The sequence below is a fragment of the Taudactylus pleione genome, unplaced genomic scaffold, assembly GCF_031769625.1.
Source record: "Taudactylus pleione unplaced genomic scaffold, aTauple2 ptg000433l, whole genome shotgun sequence".
Classification (NCBI taxonomy): Eukaryota; Metazoa; Chordata; class Amphibia; order Anura; family Myobatrachidae; genus Taudactylus; species Taudactylus pleione.
In genome coordinates, this window is record NW_028284835.1 from 332938 (window position 1) to 353492 (window position 20555).

Here is a 20555-nt window from a genome sequence, read left to right on the forward strand (position 1 = left end):
TCAAGACCGAGAGTTGCATCCAGGGCAAAAAGTAATGGTGCTTATCCCAGTGCGAAGAAACAAACTGCAGGCTATGTGGGAAGGACCGTATACCGTGGTAAGGCGCACCGGGCCGGTCAATTACGTGATTGCCCTGGATAAGGGAGGGAAGTACCTACGCACCTTCCATATAAATCGAATTAAGGCCTATCGTGATCGTCAAGTAGTAACAATGGCGGTATGTTGTCCTCCAATGGAGGCACCAGAAACTGATCCATTGCTTGACCTTTTGGGAGCTGCTAAAGAGAAGAAAGGAGTGGAATCAGTCCAGGTGGGACAACAGTTGAATGCAGCCCAGCAGCAAGAGATGTGGAGGATCTTAGAGGCTGAACAGGCCCAGTTTTCTTGTCTACCTGGTCGAACTCATCTGACCGCCCACCATGTGGACACTGGGAGTGCTAGGCCCATCCGACAAGTCGCTTACCGGATGACTCCAGGTGTTATGAGGCAGGTAAAGGCTGAGATCGAGGAGATGCTAGCTTTGGGGGTCATAGTGCCATCTAAAAGCCCATGGGCTGCTGGGGTTGTGTTGGTTCCCAAGAAAGATGGGACCACACGGTTTTGTGTGGACTATCGCAAATTGAACGAAGTCACCACCACTGATGCTTACCCTATGCCCCGTGTTGATGAGCTACTGGATCGGATTGGAGGGGCTGAGTTTGTCTCAACATTGGATTTGAGCAAAGGCTACTGGCAAATCCCACTTACCAAAGAGGCCCAGGAGCGTTCTGCCTTCATCACACCGGAAGGACTCTTTGAGTGGACTACAATGCCTTTCGGGATGAAGAACGCCCCTGCCACATTCCAGCGAATGGTTAATGACCTCTTGGAGGGGTGTCAAGACTTTTCCCAAGCCTACTTAGATGACATTGCCATCTTCAGCCATACCTGGGAGGAGCATTTAATTCAGGTGACAGAAGTGCTGAAGAGGATTAGACAGGCTGGACTCACCATACGCCCAGATAAGTGTCAAATGGGGATGGCTGAGGTTCAGTACCTAGGACATCGGGTCGGAGGAGGTGCTATCAGACCTGATCCGGCAAAGGTGGAGGCTATTTCCAATTGGCCCCAACCTGTCAACCAAAAACAAGTGCGGGCGTTCCTTGGAGTCGCTGGCTATTACAGGAAATTTATACCACATTACAGCACCGTGGCCAAGGCTCTGACAGACTTGACCAAAAAGAGATATGCTCGGAATATTGAATGGACTGTTGAATGTGAGCAAGCTTTCAACACCTTAAAAGACTTGCTGACTCGAGCCCCAGTGTTGGCTGCCCCTGACTACAACAGAAAGTTTATTGTGCAGACAGACGCATCAGGGTGTGGACTTGGGGCAGTGTTGAGTCAAGTGGGAGCAGATGGTAGGGAACATCCAATTGTGTATCTATCCCGTAAACTAGCTGACCGAGAGATAGCCTACGCCACTATTGAAAAAGAATGTCTAGCCATAGTCTGGGCCTTAAAGAAGCTACAACCATATCTTTATGGGAAAGAATTTACTGTTGTCACTGACCATAACCCGTTGTATTGGCTAAACAGAACCTCGGGGGAAAATGGGAGGTTGTTGAGGTGGAGTCTGGCGTTACAAAGTTTCAACTTTTCCATTTCTCACAAAAAGGGACGAGAACATCACAATGCTGACGGGCTATCCAGATGTGAGGAAACAAATATCAAGCTTCGCAGACCCTCGGGCCGAGTCGACAGTCAGGACTCCAACATTGGGACCATGTCTGTCTCCTCGATTTAAGAAGGGGGAGGTATGTGAGGAGACAAGGGAAAAGGACTTCTAGGACTTGCCTGCATGTTGAAAAGAGTTATGACCCAGTTCTGTGTTCTTAAATTGAAACCCTCAGTCTGCATGTCTCATACAGGAAGTTTGCCAGCAGCAGACAGCAAAGGTGTGTTCCTGTTACAAAACCCTCCTCCTTCCTCTCTGCAAAGACTGACACCTGAGCCCACCAATGAGGGAGAGAGAGGGAAGTAGGGTGGTGCAGCAAGAGGAATTGTGGGATAGTGTGTGTGTAGAGTGTGACTCTGAAGGTTGGGGTGTTGTCCCCTCTCAGTGTCTTAAGATATATAACAGCTCTTTGTGCCCTGTTACAGCTGGCCAGGTAGGGAAGAGATATATAGCAGCTCTGTGTTCCCTGTTACAGCTGGCCAGGTAGGGAAGAGATATACAGCAGCTGGAAAAGACTTTGCTGAACTCTGAGTGGACTGTAATGATATAACCCTGCTTACTGTTTGCTGAATTTCTGTGTCTCCATGAATAAAGTTCATCATTCCTTCATTATAACCTGCTCCACTGTGTGATCCCTGAACCCCAGGATACCCAGGACACCCGGTATCCTCACATCATGTAAAACTGCAGCCTATATAAGAGAACAGTTACACGGTATAGCACAGCCAGGTTAGGCAGGTAACAGGCCAATACTGTGCATAGTACATAAGTAATAGCTACACCAGGATACCACATTACACCATGTAACAATACAGCCTATATAAGAGAACAGTTACACGGTATAGCATAGCCAGGTTAGGCAGGTAACAGGCCAATACCGTGCATGGTACATAAGTAATAACTACACCAGGTTACCACATTACATCATGTAACACTGCAGCCTATATAAGAGAACAGTTACACGGTATAGCACAGCCAGGTTACCACATTACAACATGTAACACTGCAGCCTATATAAGAGAACAGTTACACGGTATAGCACAGCCAGGTTAGGCAGGAAACAGTCCAATACTGTGCATGGTACATAAGTAATAACTACACCAGGTTACCACATTACATCATGTAACACTGCAGCCTATATAAGGAACAGTTACACGGTATAGCACAGCCAGGTTAGGCAGGTAACAGGCCAATACTGTGCATAGTACATAAGTAATAACTACACCAGGTTACCACATTACATCATGTAACAATGCAGCCTATATAAGAGAACAGTTACACGGTATAGCACAGCCAGGTTAGGCAGGTAACAGGCCAATAGTGTGCATAGTACATAAGTAATAACTACACCAGGTTACCACATTACATCATGTAATAAAACAGCCTATATAAGAGAACAGTTACACGGTATAGCACAGCCAGGTTAGGCAGGTAACAGGCCAATGCTGTGTATGGTACATAAGTAATAGCTACACCAGGATACCACATTACACCATGTAACAATACAGCCTATATAAGAGAACAGTTACACGGTATAGCACAGCCAGGTAAGGCAGGTAACAGGCCAATACTGTGTATGATACATAAGTAATAACTACACCAGGTTACCACATTACACCATGTAACACTGCAGCCTATATAAGAGAACAGTTACACGGTATAGCACAGCCAGGTTAGGCAGGAAACAGGCCAATACTGTGCATAGTACATAAGTAATAGCTACACCAGGATACCACATGACATCATGTAACACTGCAGCCTATATAAGGGAACAGTTACACGGTATAGCACAGCCAGGTTAGGCAGGAAACAGGCCAATACTGTGCATGGTACATAAGTAATAACTACACCAGGTTACCACATTACACCATGTAACACTGCAGCCTATATAAGAGAACAGTTACACGGTATAGCACAGCCAGGTTAGGCAGGTAACAGGCCAATACCGTGCATGGTACATAAGTAATAACTACACCAGGATACCACATTACCACATTACATCATGTAACACTGCAGCCTATATAAGAGAAGAGTTACACAGTATAGCACAGCCAGGTTAGGCAGGTAACAGGCGAATACTGTGTATGATACATAAGTAATAACTACACCAGGTTACCACATTACATCATGTAACACTGCAGCCTATATAAGAGAACAGTTACACGGTATAGCACAGCCAGGTTAGGCAGGTAACAGGCCAATGCTGTGCATAGTACATAAGTAATAACTACACCAGGTTACCACATTACTTCATGTAACACTGCAGCCTATATAAGAGAACAGTTACACGGTATAGCACAGCCAGGTTAGGCAGGAAACAGGCCAATACTGTGCATAGTACATAAGTAATAACTACACCAGGTTACCACATTACATCATGTAACAATACAGCCTATATAAGAGAACAGTTACACGGTATAGCACAGCCAGGTTAGGCAGGTAACAGGCCAATACTGTGCATGGTACATAAGTAATAACTACACCAGGTTACCACATTACATCATGTAACACTGCAGCCTATATAAGGGAACAGTTACACGGTATAGCACAGCCAGGTTAGGCAGGAAACAGGCCAATACTGTGTATAGTACATAAGTAATAACTACACCAGGTTACCACATTACATAATGTAATAATACAGCCTATATAAGAGAACAGTTACACGGTATAGCACAGCCAGGTTAGGCAGGAAACAAGCCAATATTGTGCATAGTACATAAGTAATAACTACACCAGGTTACCACATTACATCATGTAACACTGCAGCTTATATAAGAGAACAGTTACACGGTATAGCACAGCCAGGTTAGGCAGGAAACAGGCCAATGCTGTGCATGGTACATAAGTAATAACTACACCAGGATACCACATTACCACATTACATCATGTAATAATACAGCCTATATAAGAGAACAGTTACACGGTATAGCACAGCCAGGTTAGGCAGGTAACAGGCCAATACTGTGTATAGTACATAAGTAATAACTACACCAGGTTACCACATTACATCATGTAACACTGCAGCCTATATAAGAGAACAGTTACACGGTATAGCACAGCCAGGTTAGGCAGGAAACAGGCAAATACCGTGCATGGTACATAAGTAATAACTACACCAGGTTACCACATTACATCATGTAACACTGCAGCCTATATAAGAGAACAGTTACACGGTATAGCACAGCCAGGTTACCACATTACATCATGTAACACTGCAGCCTATATAAGAGAACAGTTACACGGTATAGCACAGCCAGGTTAGGCAGGTAACAGGCCAACACTGTGTATAGTACATAAGTAATAACTACACCAGGTTACCACATTACATCATGTAACAATACAGCCTATATAAGAGAACAGTTACACGGTATAGCACAGCCAGGTTAGGCAGGAAACAGGCTAATGCTGTGCATAGTACATAAGTAATAACTACACCAGGTTACCACATTACATCATGTAATAATACAGCCTATATAAGAGAACAGTTACACGGTATAGCACAGCCAGGTTAGGCAGGAAACAGTCCAATACTGTGCATGGTACATAAGTAATAACTACACCAGGTTACCACATTACATCATGTAACACTGCAGCCTATATAAGAGAACAGTTACACGGTATAGCACAGCCAGGTTAGGCAGGTAACAGGCCAATACTGTGTATGGTACATAAGTAATAACTACACCAGGTTACCATATTACAACATGTAACACTACAGCCTATATAAGAGAACAGTTACACGGTATAGCATAGCCAGGTTAGGCAGGAAACAGGCCAATACTGTGCATAGTACATAAGTAATAACTACACCAGGTTACCACATTACATCATGTAACAATGCAGCCTATATAAGAGAACAGTTACACGGTATAGCACAGCCAGGTTAGGCAGGTAACAGGCCAATAGTGTGCATAGTACATAAGTAATAACTACACCAGGTTACCACATTACATCATGTAATAAAACAGCCTATATAAGAGAACAGTTACACGGTATAGCACAGCCAGGTTAGGCAGGTAACAGGCCAATGCTGTGTATGGTACATAAGTAATAACTACACCAGGTTACCACATTACACCATGTAATAATACAGCCTATATAACAGAACAGTTACACGGTATAGCACAGCCAGGTTAGGCAGGAAACAGGCCAATACTGTGCATAGTACATACGTAATAACTACACCAGGTTACCACATTACATCATGTAACACTGCAGACTAAATAAGAGAACAGTTACACGGTATAGCACAGCCAGGTTAGGCAGGAAACAGGCCAATACTGTGTATAGTACATAAGTAATAACTACACCAGGTTACCACATTACATCATGTAACACTGCAGCCTATATAAGAGAACAGTTACACGGTATAGCACAGCCAGGTTAGGCAGATAACAGGCCAATACTGTGTATAGTACATAAGTAATAACTACACCAGGTTACCACATTACATCATGTAATAAAACAGCCTATATAAGAGAACAGTTACACGGTATAGCACAGCCAGGTTAGGCAGGAAACAGGCCAATGCTGTGCATAGTACATAAGTAATAACTACACCAGGTACCACATTACATCATGTAACACTGCAGCCTATATAAGAGAACAGTTACACGGTATAGCACAGCCAGGTTAGGTAGGAAACTGGCCAATACTGTGCATAGTACATAAGTAATAACTACACCAGGTTACCACATTACATCATGTAACACTGCAGCCTATATAAGAGAACAGTTACACGGTATAGCACAGTCAGGTTAGGCAGGTAACAGGCCAATACTGTGCATAGTACATAAGTAATAAATACACCAGGTTACCACATTACACCATGTAACACTGCAGCCTATATAAGAGAACAGTTACACGGTATAGCACAGTCAGGTTAGGCAGGTAACAGGCCAATACTGTGTATGGTACATAAGTAATAACTACACCAGGTTACCACATTACATCATGTAATAAAACAGCCTATATAAGAGAACAGTTACACGGTATAGCACAGCCAGGTTAGGCAGGTAACAGGCCAATGCTGTGTATGGTACATAAGTAATAACTACACCAGGTTACCACATTACACCATGTAATAATACAGCCTATATAACAGAACAGTTACACGGTATAGCACAGCCAGGTTAGGCAGGAAACAGGCCAATACTGTGCATAGTACATAAGTAATAACTACACCAGGTTACCACATTACATCATGTAACACTGCAGACTAAATAAGAGAACAGTTACACGGTATAGCACAGCCAGGTTAGGCAGGAAACAGGCCAATACTGTGTATAGTACATAAGTAATAACTACACCAGGTTACCACATTACATCATGTAACACTGCAGCCTATATAAGAGAACAGTTACACGGTATAGCACAGCCAGGTTAGGCAGGTAACAGGCCAATGCTGTGCATAGTACATAAGTAATAACTACACCAGGTTACCACATTACACCATGTAACAATGCAGCCTATATTAGAGAACAGTTACACGGTATAGCACAGCCAGGTTAGGCAGGTAACAGGCCAATGCTGTGTATGGTACATAAGTAATAACTACACCAGGTTACCACATTACATCATGTAATAATACAGCCTATATAAGAGAACAGTTACACGGTATAGCACAGCCAGGTTAGGCAGGTAACAGGCCAATGCTGTGCATAGTACATAAGTAATAACTACACCAGGTTACCACATTACAACATGTAACACTACAGCCTATATAAGAGAACAGTTACACGGTATAGCACAGCCAGGTTAGGCAGGTAACAGGCCAATACTGTGTATGGTACATTAGTAATAACTACACCAGGTTACCACATTACATCATGTAACACTGCAGCCTATATAAGAGAACAGTTACACGGTATAGCACAGCCAGGTTAGGCAGATAACAGGCCAATACTGTGTATAGTACATAAGTAATAACTACACCAGGTTACCACATTACATCATGTAATAAAACAGCCTATATAAGAGAACAGTTACACGGTATAGCACAGCCAGGTTAGGCAGGTAACAGGCCAATGCTGTGCATAGTACATAAGTAATAACTACACCAGGTACCACATTACATCATGTAACACTGCAGCCTATATAAGAGAACAGTTACACGGTATAGCACAGCCAGGTTAGGCAGGTAACAGGCCAATGCTGTGCATAGTATATAAGTAATAACTACACCAGGTACCACATTACATCATGTAACACTGCAGCCTATATAAGAGAACAGTTACACGGTATAGCACAGCCAGGTTAGGCAGGTAACAGGCCAATACTGTGCATAGTACATAAGTAATAACTACACCAGGTTACCACATTACACCATGTAACAATACAGCCTATATAAGAGAACAGTTACACGGTATAGCACAGCCAGGTTAGGCAGGTAACAGGCCAATACTGTGTATAGTACATAAGTAAAAACTACACCAGGTTACCACATTACATCATGTAACACTGCAGCCTATATAAGAGAACAGTTACACGGTATAGCACAGCCAGGTTAGGCAGGTAACAGGCCAATACTGTGTATAGTATATAAGTAATAACTACACCAGGTTACCACATTACATCATGTAACACTGCAGCCTATATAAGAGAACAGTTACACGGTATAGCACAGCCAGGTTAGGCAGGTAACAGGCCAATACTGTGCATGGTACATAAGTAATAACTACACCAGGTACCACATTACATCATGTAACACTGCAGCCTATATAAGAGAACAGTTACACGGTATAGCACAGCCAGGTTACCACATTACATCATGTAACAATGCAGCCTATATAAGACAACAGTTACACGGTATAGCACAGCCAGGTTAGGCAGGTAACAAGCCAATACTGTGTATAGTACATAAGTAATAACTACACCAGGTTACCACATTACATCATGTAACAATACAGCCTATATAAGAGAACAGTTACACGGTATAGCACAGCCAGGTTAGGCAGGTAACAGGCCAATACTGTGCATAGTACATAAGTAATAGCTACACCAGGTTACCACATTACATCATGTAACAATACAGCCTATATAAGAGAACAGTTACACGGTATAGCACAGCCAGGTTAGGCAGGAAAAAGGCCAATACTGTGCATAGTACATAAGTAATAACTACACCAGGTTACCACATTACATCATGTAACACTGCAGCCTATATAAGAGAACAGTTACACGGTATAGCACAGCCAGGTTAGGCAGGTAACAGGCCAATACTGTGTATGGTATATAAGTAATAACTACACAAGGTTACCACATTACATCATGTAACAATACAGCCTATATAAGAGAACAGTTACACGGTATAGCACAGCCAGGTTAGGCAGGAAACAGGCCAATACTGTGCATGGTACATAAGTAATAACTACACCAGGTTACCACATTACACCATGTAACACTGCAGCCTATATAAGAGAACAGTTACACGGTATAGCACAGCCAGGTTAGGCAGGTAACAGGCCAATACCGTGCATGGTACATAGGTAATAACTACACCAGGATACCACATTACCACATTACATCATGTAACACTGCAGCCTATATAAGAGAACAGTTACACGGTATAGCACAGCCAGGTTAGGCAGGTAACAGGCTAATGCTGTGCATAGTACATAAGTAATAACTACACCAGGATACCACATTACCACATTACATCATGTAATAATACAGCCTATATAAGAGAACAGTTACACGGTATAGCACAGCCAGGTTAGGCAGGTAACAGGCGAATACTGTGTATGATACATAAGTAATAACTACATCAGGTTACCACATTACATCATGTAACACTGCAGCCTATATAAGAGAACAGTTACACGGTATAGCACAGCCAGGTTAGCCAGGTAACAGGCCAATGCTGTGCATAGTACATAAGTAATAACTACACCAGGTTACCACATTACATCATGTAATAATACAGCCTATATAAGAGAACAGTTACACGGTATAGCACAGCCAAGTTAGGCAGGAAACAGGCCAATACTATGCATAGTACATAAGTAATAGCTACACCAGGTTACCACATTACATCATGTAACACTGCAGCCTATATAAGAGAACAGTTACACGGTATAGCACAGCCAGGTTAGGCAGGAAACAGGCCAATACTATGCATAGTACATAAGTAATAACTACACCAGGTTACCACATTACACCATGTAACAATACAGCCTATATAAGAGAACAGTTACACGGTATAGCACAGCCAGGTTAGGCAGGAAACAGGCCAATACTGTGCATAGTAAATAAGTAATAACTACACCAGGTTACCACATTACACCATGTAACACTGCAGCCTATATAAGAGAACAGTTACACGGTATAGCACAGCCAGGGTAGGCAGGTAACAGGCCAATACCGTGTATGGTACATAAGTAATAACTACACCAGGATACCACATTACCACATTACATCATGTAAAACTGCAGCCTATATAAGAGAACAGTTACACGGTATAGCACAGCCAGGTTAGGCAGGTAACAGGCCAATACTGTGTATAGTACATAAGTAAAAACTACACCAGGTTACCACATTACATCATGTAACACTGCAGCCTATATAAGAGAACTGTTACACGGTATAGCACAGCCAGGTTAGGCAGGTAACAGGCCAATGCTGTGTATGGTACATAAGTAATAACTACACCAGGTTACCACATTACATCATGTAATAATACAGCCTATATAAGAGAACAGTTACACGGTATAGCACAGCCAGGTTAGGCAGGTAACAGGCCAATGCTGTGCATAGTACATAAGTAATAACTACACCAGGTTACCACATTACAACATGTAACACTACAGCCTATATAAGAGAACAGTTACACGGTATAGCACAGCCAGGTTAGGCAGATAACAGGCCAATACTGTGTATAGTACATAAGTAATAACTACACCAGGTTACCACATTACATCATGTAATAATACAGCCTATATAAGAGAACAGTTACACGGTATAGCACAGCCAGGTTAGGCAGGTAACAGGCGAATACTGTGTATGATACATAAGTAATAACTACACCAGGTTACCACATTACATCATGTAACACTGCAGCCTATATAAGGGAACAGTTACACGGTATAGCACAGCCAGGTTAGCCAGGTAACAGGCCAATACTGTGCATAGTACATAAGTAATAACTACACCAGGTTACCACATTACATCATGTAATAATACAGCCTATATAAGAGAACAGTTACACGGTATAGCACAGCCAGGTTAGGCAGGTAACAGGCCAATACCGTGCATGGTACATAAGTAATAACTACACCAGGATACCACATTACCACATTACATCATGTAACACTGCAGCCTATATAAGAGAACAGTTACACGGTATAGCACAGCCAGGTTAGGCAGGAAACAGGCCAATGCTGTGCATGGTACATAAGTAATAACTACACCAGGTTACCACATTACATCATGTAACACTACAGCCTATATAAGAGAACTGTTACACGGTATAGCACAGCCAGGTTAGGCAGGTAACAGGCCAATGCTGTGCATAGTACATAAGTAATAACTACACCAGGTTACCACATTACAACATGTAACACTACAGCCTATATAAGAGAACAGTTACACGGTATAGCACAGCCAGGTTAGGCAGGTAACAGGCCAATACTGTGTATGGTACATTAGTAATAACTACGCCAGGTTACCACATTACATCATGTAACACTGCAGCCTATATAAGAGAACAGTTACACGGTATAGCACAGCCAGGTTAGGCAGATAACAGGCCAATACTGTGTATAGTACATAAGTAATAACTACACCAGGTTACCACATTACATCATGTAATAATACAGCCTATATAAGAGAACAGTTACACGGTATAGCACAGCCAGGTTAGGCAGGTAACAGGCGAATACTGTGTATGATACATTAGTAATAACTACATCAGGTTACCACATTACACCATGTAACACTGCAGCCTATATAAGAGAACAGTTACACGGTATAGCACAGCCAGGTTAGGCAGGTAACAGGCCAATGCTGTGTATGGTACATAAGTAATAACTACACCAGGTTACCACATTACATCATGTAATAATACAGCCTATTTAAGAGAACAGTTACACGGTATAGCACAGCCAGGTTAGGCAGGTAACAGGCCAATGCTGTGCATAGTACATAAGTAATAACTACACCAGGTTACCACATTACAACATGTAACACTAAAGCCTATATAAGAGAACAGTTACACGGTATAGCACAGCCAGGTTAGGCAGGTAACAGGCCAATACTGTGCATAGTACATAAGTAATAACTACACCAGGTTACCACATTACACCATGTAACACTGCATCCTATATAAGAGAACAGTTACACGGTATAGCACAGCCAGGTTAGGCAGAAAACAGGCCAATACTGTGTATGGTACATAAGTAATAACTACACCAGGTTACCACATTACACCATGTAATAATACAGCCTATATAACAGAACAGTTACACGGTATAGCACAGCCAGGTTAGGCAGGAAACAGGCAAATACTGTGCATAGTACATAAGTAATAACTACACCAGGTTACCACATTACATCATGTAACACTGCAGACTAAATAAGAGAACAGTTACACGGTATAGCACAGCCAGGTTAGGCAGGCAACAGGCCAATGCTGTGCATAGTACATAAGTAATAACTACACCAGGTTACCACATTACACCATGTAACAATGCAGCCTATATTAGAGAACAGTTACACGGTATAGCACAGCCAGGTTAGGTAGGTAACAGGCCAATGCTGTGCATAGTACATAAGTAATAACTACACCAGGTTACCACATTACATCATGTAACACTGCAGACTAAATAAGAGAACAGTTACACGGTATAGCACAGCCAGGTTAGGCAGGTAACAGGCCAATGCTGTGCATAGTACATAAGTAATAACTACACCAGGTTACCACATTACACCATGTAACAATGCAGCCTATATTAGAGAACAGTTACACGGTATAGCAAAGCCAGGTTAGGTAGGTAACAGGCCAATGCTGTGCATAGTACATAAGTAATAACTACACCAGGTTACCACATTACATCATGTAACACTGCAGCCTATATAAGAGAACAGTTACACGGTATAGCACAGCCAGGTTAGGCAGGAAACAGGCCAATACTGTGTATGGTACATAAGTAATAACTACACCAGGTTACCACATTACATCATGTAACACTGCAGCCTATATAAGAGAACAGTTACACGGTATAGCACAGCCAGGTTAGGCAGGTAACAGGCCAATGCTGTGCATAGTACATAAGTAATAACTACACCAGGTTACCACATTACACCATGTAACAATGCAGCCTATATTAGAGAACAGTTACACGGTATAGCACAGCCAGGTTAGGTAGGTAACAGGCCAATGCTGTGCATAGTACATAAGTAATAACTACACCAGGTTACCACATTACATCATGTAACACTGCAGCCTATATAAGAGAACAGTTACACGGTATAGCACAGCCAGGTTAGGCAGGTAACAGGCCAATGCTGTGTATGGTACATAAGTAATAACTACACCAGGTTACCACATTACATCATGTAATAATACAGCCTATTTAAGAGAACAGTTACACGGTATAGCACAGCCAGGTTAGGCAGGTAACAGGCCAATGCTGTGCATAGTACATAAGTAATAACTACACCAGGTTACCACATTACAACATGTAACACTGCAGCCTATATAAGAGAACAGTTACACGGTATAGCACAGCCAGGTTAGGCAGGAAACTGGCCAATACTGTGCATGGTACATAAGTAATAACTACACCAGGTTACCACATTACATCATGTAACACTGCAGCCTATATAACAGAACAGTTACACGGTATAGCACAGCCAGGTTAGGCAGGAAACAGGCCAATACTGTGCATAGTACATAAGTAATAACTACATCAGGTTACCACATTACACCATGTAACACTGCAGCCTATATAAGAGAACAGTTACACGGTATAGCACAGCCAGGTTAGGCAGGTAACAGGCCAATGCTGTGCATAGTATATAAGTAATAACTACACCAGGTACCACATTACATCATGTAACACTGCAGCCTATATAAGAGAACAGTTACACGGTATAGCACAGCCAGGTTAGGCAGGTAACAGGCCAATGCTGTGCATAGTATATAAGTAATAACTACACCAGGTACCACATTACATCATGTAACACTGCAGCCTATATAAGATAACAGTTACACGGTATAGCACAGCCAGGTTAGGCAGGTAACTGGCCAATTCTGTGCATGGTACATAAGTAATAACTACACCAGGTTACCACATTACATCATGTAACACTGCAGCCTATATAAGAGAACAGTTACACGGTATAGCACAGCCAGGTTAGGCAGGAAACAGGCCAATACTGTGCATAGTACATAAGTAATAACTACATCAGGTTACCACATTACACCATGTAACACTGCAGCCTATATAAGAGAACAGTTACACGGTATAGCACAGCCAGGTTAGGCAGGTAACAGGCCAATACTGTGTATGGTACATAAGTAATAACTACACCAGGTTACCACATTACACCATGTAACACTGCAGCCTATATAAGAGAACAGTTACACGGTATAGCACAGCCAGGTTAGGCAGGTAACTGGCCAATTCTGTGCATGGTACATAAGTAATAACTACACCAGGTTACCACATTACATCATGTAACACTGCAGCCTATATAAGAGAACAGTTACACGGTATAGCACAGCCAGGTTAGGCAGGAAACAGGCCAATACTGTGCATAGTACATAAGTAATAACTACATCAGGTTACCACATTACACCATGTAACACTGCAGCCTATATAAGAGAACAGTTACACGGTATAGCACAGCCAGGTTAGGCAGGTAACAGGCCAATGCTGTGCATGGTACATAAGTAATAACTACACCAGGTACCACATTACATCATGTAACACTGCAGCCTATATAAGAGAACAGTTACACGGTATAGCACAGCCAGGTTAGGCAGGTAACAGGCCAATGCTGTGCATAGTATATAAGTAATAACTACACCAGGTACCACATTACATCATGTAACACTGCAGCCTATATAAGAGAACAGTTACACGGTATAGCACAGCCAGGTTAGGCAGGAAACAGGCCAATACTGTGTATAGTACATAAGTAATAACTACACCAGGTTACCACATTACACCATGTAATAATACAGCCTATATAACAGAACAGTTACACGGTATAGCACAGCCAGGTTAGGCAGGAAACAGGCCAATACTGTGCATAGTACATAAGTAATAACTACACCAGGTTACCACATTACATCATGTAACACTGCAGACTAAATAAGAGAACAGTTACACGGTATAGCACAGCCAGGTTAGGCAGGAAACAGGCCAATACTGTGTATAGTACATAAGTAATAACTACACCAGGTTACCACATTACACCATGTAATAATACAGCCTATATAACAGAACAGTTACACGGTATAGCACAGCCAGGTTAGGCAGGAAACAGGCCAATACTGTGCATGGTACATAAGTAATAACTACACCAGGTTACCACATTACACCATGTAACACTGCAGCCTATATAAGAGAACAGTTACACGGTATAGCACAGCCAGGTTAGGCAGGTAACAGGCCAATACCGTGCATGGTACATAAGTAATAACTACACCAGGTTACCACATTACATCATGTAACACTGCAGCCTATATAAGAGAACAGTTACACGGTATAGCACAGCCAGGTTAGGCAGGAAACAGGCTAATGCTGTGCATAGTACATAAGTAATAACTACACCAGGATACCACATTACCACATTACATCATGTAATAATACAGCCTATATAAGAGAACAGTTACACGGTATAGCACAGCCAGGTTAGGCAGGAAACAGGCCAATACTGTGCATAGTACATAAGTAATAGCTACACCAGGTTACCACATTACATCATGTAACACTGCAGCCTATATAAGAGAACAGTTACACGGTATAGCACAGCCAGGTTAGGCAGGTAACAGGCCAATGCTGTGCATAGTACATAAGTAATAAATACACCAGGTTACCACATTACATCATGTAACACTGCAGCCTATATAAGAGAACAGTTACACGGTATAGCACAGCCAGGTTAGGCAGGTAACAGGCCAATACTGTGTATAGTACATAAGTAATAACTACACCAGGTTACCACATTACATCATGTAACACTGCAGCCTATATAAGAGAACAGTTACACGGTATAGCACAGCCAGGTTAGGCAGGAAACAGGCCAATGCTGTGTATAGTACATAAGTAATAACTACACCAGGTTACCACATTACACCATGTAACACTGCAGCCTATATAAGAGAACAGTTACACGGTATAGCACAGCCAGGTTAGGCAGGTAACAGGCCAATACTGTGCATAGTACATAAGTAATAACTACACCAGGTTACCACATTACATCATGTAACACTACAGCCTATATAAGAGAACAGTTACACAGTATAGCACAGCCAGGTTAGGCAGGTAAAAGGCCAATACTGTGCATAGTACATAAGTAATAACTACACCAGGTTACCACATTACATCATGTAATAATACAGCCTATATAAGAGAACAGTTACACGGTATAGCACAGCCAGGTTAGGCAGGAAACAGGCCAATGCTGTGCATAGTACATAAGTAATAACTACACCAGGTTACTACATTACACCATGTAACACTGCAGCCTATATAAGAGAACAGTTACACGGTATAGCACAGCCAGGTTAGACAGGAAACAGGCCAATACTGTGCATAGTACATAAGTAATAACTACACCAGGTTACCACATTACACCATGTAACACTGCAGCCTATATAAGAGAACAGTTACACGGTATAGCACAGCCAGGTTAGGCAGGTAACAGGCCAATACTGTGCATAGTACAAAAGTAATAACTACACCAGGTTACCACATTACATCATGTAATAATACAGCCTATATAAGAGAACAGTTACACGGTATAGCACAGCCAGGTTAGGCAGGTAACAGGCTAATACTGTGTATGATACATAAGTAATAACTACACCAGTTTACCACATTACATCATGTAACACTGCAGCCTATATAAGGGAACAGTTACACGGTATAGCACAGCCAGGTTAGGCAGAAAACAGGCCAATACTGTGCATAGTACATAAGTAATAACTACACCAGGTTACCACATTACATCATGTAATAATACAGCCTATATAAGAGAACAGTTACACGGTATAGCACAGCCAGGTTAGGCAGGAAACAGGCCAATGCTGTGCATAGTACATAAGTAATAACTACACCAGGTTACTACATTACATCATGTAACACTGCAGCCTATATAAGAGAACAGTTACACGGTATAGCACAGCCAGGTTAGACAGGAAACAGGCCAATACTGTGCATAGTACATAAGTAATAACTACACCAGGTTACCACATTACACCATGTAACACTGCAGCCTATATAAGAGAACAGTTACACGGTATAGCACAGTCAGGTTAGGCAGGTAACAGGCCAATACTGTGTATGGTACATAAGTAATAACTACACCAGTTTACCACATTACATCATGTAACACTGCAGCCTATATAAGGGAACAGTTACACGGTATAGCACAGCCAGGTTAGGCAGAAAACAGGCCAATACTGTGTATGGTACATAAGTAATAACTACACCAGGTTACCACATTACATCATGTAACACTGCAGCCTATATAAGAGAACAGTTACACGGTATAGCACAGCCAGGTTAGGCAGGTAACAGGCCAGTGCTGTGCATGGTACATAAGTAATAACTACACCAGGTTACCACATTACATCATGTAACACTGCAGCCTATATAAGAGAACAGTTACACGGTATAGCACAGCCAGGTTAGGCAGGTAACAGGCCAATGCTGTGCATAGTACATAAGTAATAACTACACCAGGTTACCACATTACATCATGTAACAATACAGCCTATATAAGAGAACAGTTACACGGTATAGCACAGCCAGGTTAGGCAGGTAACAGGCCAATACTGTGCATAGTACATAAGTAATAACTACACCAGGTTACCACATTACATCATGTAATAATACAGCCTATATAAGAGAACAGGTACACGGTATAGCACAGCCAGGTTAGGCAGGTAACAGGCTAATACTGTGTATGATACATAAGTAATAACTACACCAGGTTACCACATTACAACATGTAACACTGCAGCCTATATAAGAGAACAGTTACACGGTATAGCACAGCCAGGTTACCACATTACATCATGTAACACTGCAGCCTATATAAGAGAACAGTTACACGGTATAGCACAGCCAGGTTAGGCAGGTAACAGGCCAATACTGTGTATAGTACATAAGTAATAACTACACCAGGTTACCACATTACATCATGGAACACTGCAGCCTATATAAGAGAATAGTTACACGGTATAGCACAGCCAGGTTACCACATTACATCATGTAACACTGCAGCCTATATAAGAGAACAGTTACACGGTATAGCACAGCCAGGTTAGGCAGGAAACAGGCCAATACTGTGTATGGTACATAAGTAATAACTACACCAGGTTACCACATTACATCATGTAACAATACAGCCTATATAAGAGAACAGTTACACGGTATAGCACAGCCAGGTTAGGCAGGTAACAGGCCAATACTGTGCATAGTACATAAGTAATAACTACACCAGGTTACCACATTACATCATGTAAAGGGGACAACAAGGGACGTTACACAATGTGCAGGCTACAATAACAGTGTGACGGAGAGTAGACAGCAGAGAGAAGAGGGCATGGAAGAGCCCCAGGGGGCATTACACAGTGTATGTGGTATTATAGAGTTCTCACCAGGGTCTGGAAGGCTGCATGTCTCATGAGGTCATTGTCGAGGTCTTTGTAGGTCATTACTCTGTTCACCTGGACACTGAAGAACACAAAATGCCCCACAGCGGGTAATTCTCTGCTTTTTACATCAGATGAAGAAATGAAAAGGGACTAGGAGGGAGACCCCAGCTTCAGGGTCTTGGAATAAGAGAAAAACCAAAATAGCAGTGTGAGGGTAAGAAGCCAGGAGACCACAGTAGCAGTATGTGGAAGGGAAGGCGGAGAGCGCAGTAGCAGTATGAGGAAGGGAAGGCAGGAGAACACAGTAGCTGTATGAGGAAGGGAAGGCAGGAGAGCACAGTAGCAGTATGTGGAAGGGAAGCCAGGAGAGCGCAGTAGCTGTATGTGGAGGGGAAGGCAGGAGAGAGCAGTAGCAGTATGAGGAAGGGAAGCCAGGAGAGCACAGTAGCAGTACGTGGAGGGGAAGGCAGGAGAGCACAGTAGCAGTACGTGGAGGGGAAGGCAGGAGAGCACAGTAGCAGTATGTGGAAGGGAAGCCAGGAGAGCGCAGCAGCTGTATGTGGAGGGGAAGGCAGGAGAGCGCAGTAGCAGTATGTGGAAGGGAAGCCAGGAGAGCACAGTAGCAGTATGTGGAGGGGAAGGCAGGAGAGAGCAGTAGCAGTATGTGGAAGGGAAGGCAGGAGAGCGCAGTAGCAGTATGTGGAAGGGAAGGCAGGAGAGCGCAGTAGCAGTATGTGGAAGGGAAGCCAGGAGAGCACAGTAGCAGTATGTGGAAGGGAAGCCAGGAGAGCGCAGTAGCTGTATGTGGAGGGGAAGGCAGGAGAGCGCAGTAGCAGTATGTGGAAGGGAAGGCAGGAGAGAGCAGTAGCTATATGTGGAAGGGAAGGCAGGAGAGCACAGTAGCAGTATGTGGAAGGGAAGGCAGGAGAGAGCAGTAGCAGTATGTGGAAGGGAAGGCAGGAGAGCACAGTAGCAGTATGTGGAAGGGAAGGCAGGAGAGAGCAGTAGCAGTATGTGGAAGGGAAGCCAGGAGAGCACAGTAGCAGTATGAGGAGGGGAAGGCAGGAGAACACAATAGCTGTATGTGGAGGGGAAGGCAGGAGACCACAGTAGCAGTATGAGGAAGGGAAGGCAGGAGAGCGCAGAAGCTGTATGTGGAGGGGAAGGCAGGAGAGCACAGTAGCAGTATGTGGAAGGGAAGGCAGGATAGCGCAGTAGCTGTATGTGGAGGGGAAGGCAGGAGAGAACAGTAGCAGTATGTGGAGGGGAAGGCAGGAGAGCGCAGTAGCAGTATGAGGAAGGGAAGGCAGGAGAGCACAGTAGCAGTATGTGGAAGGGAAGCCAGGAGAGCACAGTAGCAGTATGTGGAAGGGAAGGCAGGAGAGCACAGTAGCAGAATGTGGAAGGGAAGGCAAGAGAGAGCAGTAGCAGTATGAGGAAGGGAAGGCAGGAGAGCACAGTAGCAGTATGAGGAGGGGAAGGCAGGAGAACACAATACCTGTATGTGGAGGGGAAGGCAGGAGAGCACAGTAGCAGTATGAGGAAGGGAAGGCAGGAGAACACAGTAGCAGTATGAGGAAGGGAAGGAAGGAGAACACAGTAGCTGTATGTGGAGGGGAAGGCAGGAGAGCACAGTAGCAGTATGTGGAAGGGAAGGTAGGAGAGAGCAGTAGCAGTATGTGGAAGGGAAGGCAGGAGAGCGCAGTAGCAGTATGAGGAAGGGAAGGCAGGAGAGCACAATAGCAGTAAGTGGAAGGGAAGGTAGGAGAGAGCAGAAGCAGTATGTGGAAGGGAAGGCAGGAGAGAGCAGTAGCAGTATGAGGAAGGGAAGGCAGGAGAGCACAATAGCAGTAAGTGGAAGGGAAGGTAGGAGAGAGCAGAAGCAGTATGTGGAAGGGAAGGCAGGAGAGAGCAGTAGCAGTATGTGGAAGGGAAGGCAGGAGAGAGCAGTAGCAGTATGTAGAAGGGAAGGCAGGAGAGAGCAGTAGCAGTATGAGGAAGGGAAGG

The 20555-nt window shown here is 43.3% G+C and overlaps 1 protein-coding gene across 2 annotated transcripts in view; it reads right to left on the reverse strand.

The window, feature by feature from the left end:
- IFT43 (intraflagellar transport 43) overlaps positions 1-20555 on the reverse strand; it is a 72680-nt gene that overhangs the window by 18728 nt on the left and 33397 nt on the right. For both annotated transcript variants that reach the window (XM_088447447.1, XM_088447446.1), the window contains exon 7: positions 18552-18627. In XM_088447447.1, the coding sequence (XP_088303573.1) occupies positions 18552-18627 (76 nt within the window). The remainder of the gene's footprint in view (positions 1-18551; positions 18628-20555) is intronic.